Here is an 8,074-nt window from a genome sequence, read left to right as displayed (position 1 = left end):
TACCTGGCGGCATCGGTTGCATTGTCATTTGCCTCAATGGTTTCAAGATCTTTGGCCGGAAAAGTGATTGAACCAGCATTGCAACATGTTTTAATTAACTGGGAAGCAGTAAATTGGAAACACATTTACGTTCACATTCTGCAATTTTAGTTTGATTGATTTACCAGCCTTCCAGCAATGCTATTCTCACCCATCAGCCCAAAATGCATATGAAAGCATCAGATATTATTTTTAACATACAATGTCAATATCAGCAAACAAAGAACAAACATATAAGCCAGACAAAATAAGGCTACTGAATTAGAAATGATAGCAAATTACTTGATATAGCAATCTAAAAGAATTAAGAATTGCTTTTTGACATGAACTACACAACTTTACACGAAATATGCTGTTGCTTACCATCCAACTTCAAAAAAGCAAAACAGAGAGAAAACATCAGAAAAGAGAAGAGTATAAACATCATAAAGTTGAACTGTTCTCGGTTTCAGGCCCCTTGTCTCTGGCAACTTAAACAAAAAGTGCCCCTTGGGCTAATCACACTAATTCTCTAAAACCCTATCTGCCAAGAGCAATTGTTCAAGTTCTTCTCTACGCCGCTCCAAGTCCTGCAGATGAAAGTCAATGAGATCATGGTACTTTCTTTTTCCTTTCCATTTTCTTTATTTGGAAAAATAACATATTTGGTGATAAAATTAATTGATAACTATAATACTTTCATACCATGGACCTCTAACGAATACAAATTCAATACCAAATTAAAGATCTCCACCTAACCTCCAACTGGTCAGGTTGACCTGAAGGAGCTACATTTTAACTAATAAAAGAAAAAATAGACTGACATGAACCTCCATTATCCATCATGTAAAGGTGTTTATTGATGAATTTCTTATGACAATCACTTGCAATGCACCATAATAACGTTCTCTTATTTGTCAACTTAAGAAGATCTGTGCACGTGATTAAAGAGCCTTGAATCCCAAAAGAAGCATTCATAGCATGACCGGACATCCATAATTGATAATAAGGCTAAACATTAGCATCACAAAGAAAATAAATAGAAACAATCACGAAGGCAAGATGTAGACCAAAGGCCTGATTTGGACACTCGTAGCCTACCTCCAGATCCTTAACTGCTTGTTCCCTTGTAATTTCTTTCTGCTGGCGCGAGCGTTTGAGAAAGCCAATGCATAAGAGTCCCTGATAAATTGTTGAAACAATCAAGGTTTAAAATCACTAAACAGAAATTCAACTCAAGTCACAGCGCTGCCTCAATTCCAGCCCAAACGATATTATATCAACACGTGAAAGTGAAAAACAAACCTAAACTAGACTACAATGTTAAATCAGACAGCCCATAGATAGATATAATGAAAGTCAAAGCTCAGTAGAAGAAAAGATCAAAGTAAATTTGTGATTTATATAGAAGAAAAGGATCTAGAATTGTTTGAATTATGAATCAATCTTGGAAAGTATTTCCTTTGACCTCCCAGAATGATCCTTTTAATTTATACCAGCGCAGTTGGACTAGAAGGACTAAGTCGATTTTAGCTTATAAATTCTCACAGCAACATAAACATTAAGTCCATTAACTTACGGAAATAACGTAGACTAAACCACACGCAAGGAGCATATAGCTTGCTATGTTCTGAAGAAGAACAAGATCCTTTTGGCTTTCGGAATAATCAGGGAAAGCTCTTGTCATCACTGCAACACTGAAAAGAAACAATTACAATTTCAGAAAGAATAAACCAAAAAAATAATAATAATAAAGAGACAGAGAGAGATCATTCCACAAAAGATAGTATATCACACACTAAAAATTTGGGCACTACAGCATTTGTTCTCTACCGGCAAATAATCCTTTGTTTCTTTTCTCTTCCTTTTCCTTTTTTAAGGTTTAGTATTGATATTTTTGGAGAATATAAAAGCGAAAAGAAAAGAAAAACAAGAAAAATCTTACTGCAATATAAGACATACAAGATTTGCAGCATACCCCTACCGGCCCAGAACTCCAAAACCTGCCGTTTTTAAATCAAAAGATTCAACATTTGATGATATATCCTTGAGAGTATAAATTGGTTAAAATCCCAACCAAAAGAAGAAAACGAACCTTCCAGAACTTGATTATGAAGCCCCATTCAGTCTCCGCTATAACCACAAAGAAGGCAATTACAACCGCATAACACCGGAAAATCCCATCAAAAACCTTTTTTTTTTTTTTTTGTATAAAGAAAGAAAAAAGGGTCAGGGAAAAAGAAAGTAAAAGAAAAAAAAAGGAATGGATTATACATACATCGGATCCGTTCTTGAAAGAGCGAACAGCAGAGAGAACGTTGACGGCAATGCAGAGAATCGCAGTTAGAGCGGTTATAAGGCTAAAGCATCTGCACACCATCAAGAAGGGGTCGCGTCCAGTTCTTACTCTCCCGTTCGAAGACGCTCGCGGAAGTACTCCCTCGCTGCCATCTGGATCTCCATTTCTCGCCATTTTTTGTTTACCCTTTCTCTTTGGATAAAAAACCCTAGCAAATCACTGAAGCATTTTTCGCATCTCTAATACTATGGGAAATCCTTTTTCAGTTGTTGTTCGTTGGCGAAAAGCGGGATACTTTCACCTGCTATTCAAGGCAGTCAGCTTCAACTGCCACGTGTCTTTGTCGAATGGAACTCCCGACACCTGACGGTAATCCATGTTCCACCGTTACTGAATCCATTTGATTTTGTTAAAATGGGGTCCGCAGACTAAAGACAGTTCTGCCACTGTCAGATTTCATCTGATAAAAAACGATCAGTAATCGACGGTTCATAATTAACTAAAATCTTGACGTCAGTGTCAGTGAGTCAGTGTGATACGTTAGCTAATCTTTTAAAAAGCAGACCGACCAACCAATTAGCTAATCTTTTGTTTTTGAGTCATATACTGTATTATTGTCCAAAGCAAATTGATAAGAATTGAAGAGAAAAATCATAGTTGTTGCAACTCAGAAATGGAGAAAAGTGAAGGAATTGAGAGAGAAAATGGAAGAATAGAAGAGAAGCAAAGCTTTAAAGATGGATCCATTTGTGAGTATGACTAGCTTGACCAACTCTTGAGCGCAAATCTCGATCCTCAAATCTTCCAGGTCTCTCTCTTTGCCGAACTTTTCAACCCCTTTTCGTTTCTGGGTTGTAATTTATATGTCTTGACTTTGTTGATTGAATTGGGGTGTTTTAATCTGGTTTGACAAGATAGTATACTGACCTTGCACTTGACAAAATCCAATGTTGCCTGTTATTTTAGTAACTTATACCTTTTATTATTTTGTTATTGGATTGGTTATGAAAAAGGATGAATTGTGGCTTTGATTGGATCAACATGTGTTGATAATCAGGAAATCCAATTCAAATTGTCAATTATGATTAGATTAGTTATTGTAATTTGGATTACTGGGTGCCACTGAAATGATCATTGGAATTGATCCTCAGAAGTTGTAAATATTTTACAAATAACATGTCTTTTGCCTATTAAAAGTTAAAATGTACTGATCTTAATGCTGATAAAAGTAACAATCTTTGGAATTTTGCGTTCATATGATTTATTTACATGAAGTCAGCCGGTTGCTTCTGGGGCTGAATTGCGGAAGAGCACTTGAAACTATTGTTCTCCCTGAATCAGCTAAATCCCTCTTTTCAAAACATGATTTTGACCTTCAGGTGCATATTTTTCCAATTTAACTGTGTTATAATGGATTGGTCAATACAGAGATTCATCGTCCAGTTCATTAATATCAGAAAATAACAACCAAAGGGTTGGCCTGACTGAAACCTGGATACTCCTAGAAAACCATCAAAGGGAAGGAATAATTTATGTTTTGAACACTTTAGATATACAAGGCATTTCCACATATTTTGAAGAGAACTGAAGATTGTGTTACTCAGTCTTTAGCAGTGTTAGTTATTCTGTGTCATAGATTGTTCTGAATTTTCTATCAAAAACATTTCCTTTTTTTTTTCTTTCCAATTTCTAATTAACCCATTTTGAAAATGTGATTAGAATAGTTTCAATGTCTAATTTTTCTACTACCAGGATTTCCTTGAAAATATGTTGATTTTCATTCAAGCTACCTTCTCTAAAAGGTTGAAAATCACTCCTTTTCTCATTACAAAAATTAATCTTACACAGACCTAATCTGAGCAGACTTGTAGTTATTACTTGGGTTATCTTTTATCATTTCAATAAAAGTATATCCTAGAAGACAGCCTATTCTGAGAAGACAGTTTTATGTGCTTTTCCATTTCAAATCATTCCAGGCTTTCAGCTTTTCTGCTGACAAAGAGTTGTTGAGAGAACCTCGGGTGGTAAGGGTTGGTCTTGTTCAAAACTCTATAGCTCTTCCAACAACTGCTCCCTTTTTGGACCAGAAAAAGGCTATCTTTGAGAAATTGGGACCAATAATTGATGTTGTAGGTGCTTCAGGAGTCAACATACTATGCTTGCAGGTATGGTCAAAAAAATTTTTTTAATTGATGCTTAATTATTCTGAAAGTCCCTATTAACAACTTATATGATGTAAGTTCAGAAAGCATGGATGACGCCATTTGCCTTCTGTACACGGGAAAAGAGGTGGTATGAATTTGCAGAGCCTGTTAACGGAGAATCTACACAATTTCTTCAAGAATTTGCACGCAAGCATAACATAGGTCATTATAAGCCCAATTCTTGAAGGGGATGCAAATCATGGAGAGACTCTGGAATACTGCTATTATAATTGGAAATCATGGCAACATAATAGGCAAGCATCGTAAGGTAAATGCAGTAGTTTATCTGGGTTTCGGTTTTTGTTACTAGAATTTTTGTTGACTGTGGCTTCTGGCAGAACCATATTCCTAGAGTTGGGGACTTCAATGAGAGCACGTATTATATGGAAGGAAATACTGGACATCCTGTATTTGAGACTGCTTATGGGAAGATTGCTTTTAATATATGTAATGGAAGGCACCATCCTTTGAATTGGCTAGCTTTTGGTTTGAATGGTGCAGATAATGTTTTCAACCCATCAGCCACAGTTGGTGAACTTAGTGAACCTATGTGGCCCATAGAGGTTATTCTTTCTTTTCAAATACTTAAACATGTGTTCTGCTTCTTTTACAGATTTAGATTACGCTTTCATTGAGACTAAAATTTGCCATGAGACTGTTTATTTAGTTATATAATGCTAAGTTATCAAAAGATTTAATGTGATACAGATCTAGTAGACGATCATTTATCTAATATTATTAATTGCATACGACATATGGACATAGATGTTAGCGTTATATCAGTTACTGCCTACCACTACAATGTCTTCTACAAAGTAATTTGACATAATATTCCTTTGTTTTTCAGGCACGTAATGCTGCAATAGCAAATAGTTACTTTGTTGGGTCAATCAATTGTGTAGGGACTGAGATTTTCCCCAACCCATTCACTTCAGGGGATGGAAAGCCACAACATCCAGATTTTGGGCATTTCTATGGATCTAGTCATTTTTCAGCACCAGATGCTTCCTGCATACCCTCACTCTCACATTATAAGGATGGGCTGCTATCTCAGACATGGATCTTAACCTTTGTAGGCAACTGAAAGACAAATGGGGGTTCCGAATGACTGCAAGATATGAGTTATTGGCAGATTTGCTTGCCCGTTATCTGAAACCAGACTTTGCATCCCAAGTCATCTCTGATCCATTGTTACATAAGAAGTCTTCTTAAGTTCCTGGAACTAGTTGCAGCTCAAATATGAAGGGAATAAATGAAGGTGAAAATGACAACTGTATTTTAACAACATATTGAATCGTCAATGAGAATTAAGTTCTTTGTGTTTGCGTTTGTAAGTACTTGTGCCCTTTTCTGTCTTCAATAGATTTAGCAATTTCTGACCACTCCATTAACTTCCTTGATATTAAGATGAAGAAAAAGGAATCCGGGTGTCGGCACTTGGTGAAAATTATAAAATGAAGTGAAAAGAACGCTTATTAGAAGAGAAGTGCATTTGAATTGCTCTTGCCCTTATCTTCGTTCCTCCAATTTTCCTTCTCACTGCCATTATACTTCTTGCTCTTACTGTCAAATACTACTTGGGATAAGTTGCAACAAGGCTATATTAATGTATTTACTTTATAAATGTTGAAGCTAATTAAAGAAAAACATCAAGGCTGGTAATGATGTTTTTGTATGGGGCTTGAAGAAGATTCTGAGAAATAATCTTGGCGTGCAAGTGGCATGAATATTGCACGGCAACTTCTGATTTCACTCTATTCCTATGACACAGTGTACATAGTCAAAGAATCAACTGAAAACTTTTCACCAAATGAAAGGCAGATTCTAATTCTTATGCCTTGGAACGCGAAAGTGGAGAGAACATCCAATTTGATGAATGAAGAATTCCTATACTCCACCTATGGTTTTTCACTAGAGCAATAAGGGACGCAATTTGATCAATTTGGTTTAGAGCCAGAACTGCTATCAGGAAGGAAAAAAAAAGGACAATATTTATGTCCCCCATCGATGAACGTACCATTTCCTATATCAGGCTCAAATTTGACCATTAGATTAGATCCCAACAATAATGATCCGTATGGGGTAAAGCATTTGCAAAATATTGTCCCCAACGTTTTGGATTTATACCTCACATCAACCTTCAGACTGAAACGAACCATTGCTGTTTCCCGATCTGCTCACAGCTCATGGAGAACAGAATATCTATTCCAGACAGAAAAAGGGCATTTCTCCTTGCAGAGAGAATTTCCGGCCACATTTCAAGCATGGGGAGAATTATGGTTAGGTGTTGTTCCTAGTAGAATCTGTGTGTGGGATAAATCCTAACATAAAGTTTGATCAAATTTGCTCATGATAGGACTTGAACATGAAATCTTTAAGATTCGATAATTTTCAACTTTTGAGTTGATCATGGAATTACTTCAACAAAAATTACATGGTGTAATTTCTATGAACAGTAAAGTAAATATCCAAACTATTCATTCAAGGCATTTTTTAGGCCTACTAAGAATCAATTTCTCCCTTCCTGTTTCAGGCATCATCCCAACCGGTAGATTCCAAAAATATGAATCCGGTACTTCCAGAAGACTACTTTTCCAGTATGATCCCCATTACTCGTATTTAACCCATAAATCTAACCTCACACCTAAACGCAAGATTCTACGTTCGATTTGCTTACCTATTTCACTAACAACTTTTTTTACAATTAGTTGGTTGCCTTCCCATCCTGTATTCCCAAATTTCACCTGCAATATTTTATGTTCCTTTGCTCCCAAGTTAAAATTAGGCTCAACGGAAACTGTTGAAAGGAGGTCATCATGATCTTCATTATTGTAAAAGATGTAGCCCTTAATTTAATCATAGTAAATCCGTGTGCGATCATATCCGGATGTCAAGTTGTAGTCACGGTGTTGGCATCCGAATATGAAATCTAATTCCCAATCGGCCGCCAGTCTCGTGTAGAAGATGGTGAAGTTGGATATGGCGAATGACTTTGGATTTAACTCTACCGTTGGTGAAGGAAGATCATATGTTAAGATATTGTATGAAATGACTAATGCAAGGAACGCGAGTCTCGCGTAATTGGCGCAGGCGTTCTCAGCAGGTTCATCGGCTTGTGATGGACAAAACTCGGAGGAGATTTCATCGTCAAGCTGAGGCCCTGGAGGAAAAAAATTGTGTAGCCACCTTCTGCGCCTCTTGATTCATGTGGCAATTCTATTGAAAAGGACGTCATTTCAGAATCATCTTCCTGGGGTAGGGGTGGAAAAGCACAAGGGCGATCACTCTTTGCATTTTTTGATTGAATATTCTCGGGTAGAGAAGACATTTTTCTTTTGTTTTCACTGTTTAATGATTCCTTTTTCCTGGAGAGAAAATTTTGCATTCACAAAACTTGTTCTTGATGCTAATATATGGTCGTATTGAGTGATGACATTTGTTTCACTTTGATGGATGAAATTTAATTATCATAATATTCTATGTATCTTTCTTCGCCAAACATTGTTTGGTAACAGAAATAGTTTTTGGAACTAAGCCATAAATTCTTCAATCC

General features: G+C 36.4%; 1 protein-coding gene and 1 pseudogene across 3 annotated transcripts; one reads left to right on the top strand and one right to left on the bottom strand.

Moving 5' to 3' along the window:
• Positions 1-300: 300 nt before the first annotated feature.
• On the bottom strand, positions 301-2,608 carry LOC111308340 (vacuole protein). 2 transcript variants are annotated; one of them, XM_022906660.2, is made up of 6 exons: positions 2,297-2,608; positions 2,114-2,209; positions 1,964-2,021; positions 1,598-1,707; positions 1,120-1,200; positions 301-608 (listed from the first exon to the last, which is right to left on the bottom strand). In XM_022906660.2, exons 1-6 carry the CDS (start codon positions 2,489-2,491, stop codon positions 543-545), a joined length of 606 nt encoding a protein of 201 aa, XP_022762395.2. In that variant the 5' UTR covers positions 2,492-2,608; the 3' UTR covers positions 301-542. The 2 variants fall into 2 exon arrangements, with proteins under 2 accessions (XP_022762395.2, XP_022762397.2); XM_022906662.2 differs by having other exon boundaries at positions 1,598-1,715; positions 1,981-2,021; positions 2,297-2,606.
• A 282-nt stretch (positions 2,609-2,890) lies between these two features.
• Positions 2,891-5,855, top strand: LOC111308339 (beta-ureidopropionase-like; annotated as a pseudogene). Its single transcript, XR_016330095.1, has 6 exons — positions 2,891-3,125; positions 3,589-3,696; positions 4,294-4,482; positions 4,563-4,789; positions 4,860-5,084; positions 5,369-5,855. The product of XR_016330095.1 is annotated as a beta-ureidopropionase-like (transcript).
• Positions 5,856-8,074: the final 2,219 nt, after the last annotated feature.

This window comes from Durio zibethinus, chromosome 2 (genome assembly GCF_047325235.1).
Source record: "Durio zibethinus cultivar Kanyao isolate XHJ-2024 chromosome 2, ASM4732523v1, whole genome shotgun sequence".
NCBI classification, from domain to species: domain Eukaryota; kingdom Viridiplantae; phylum Streptophyta; class Magnoliopsida; order Malvales; family Malvaceae; genus Durio; species Durio zibethinus.
This window is presented reverse-complemented; position numbering and strand designations above follow the sequence as displayed.

Excerpts from the sequence above, each read along its gene's own strand:
- LOC111308340 (XM_022906660.2), bottom strand. The coding sequence starts at position 2,491 with ATGGCGAGAAATGGAGATCCAGATGGCAGCGAGGGAGTACTTCCGCGA. Across the intron at positions 1,708-1,963 it reads CTTGTATGTCTTATATTGCA|TGATGACAAGAGCTTTCCCT; the intron begins GTAAGATTTTTC and ends TCAGTGTTGCAG. Across the intron at positions 1,201-1,597 it reads GTTTAGTCTACGTTATTTCC|GGACTCTTATGCATTGGCTT; the intron begins GTAAGTTAATGG and ends ACAATTTATCAG.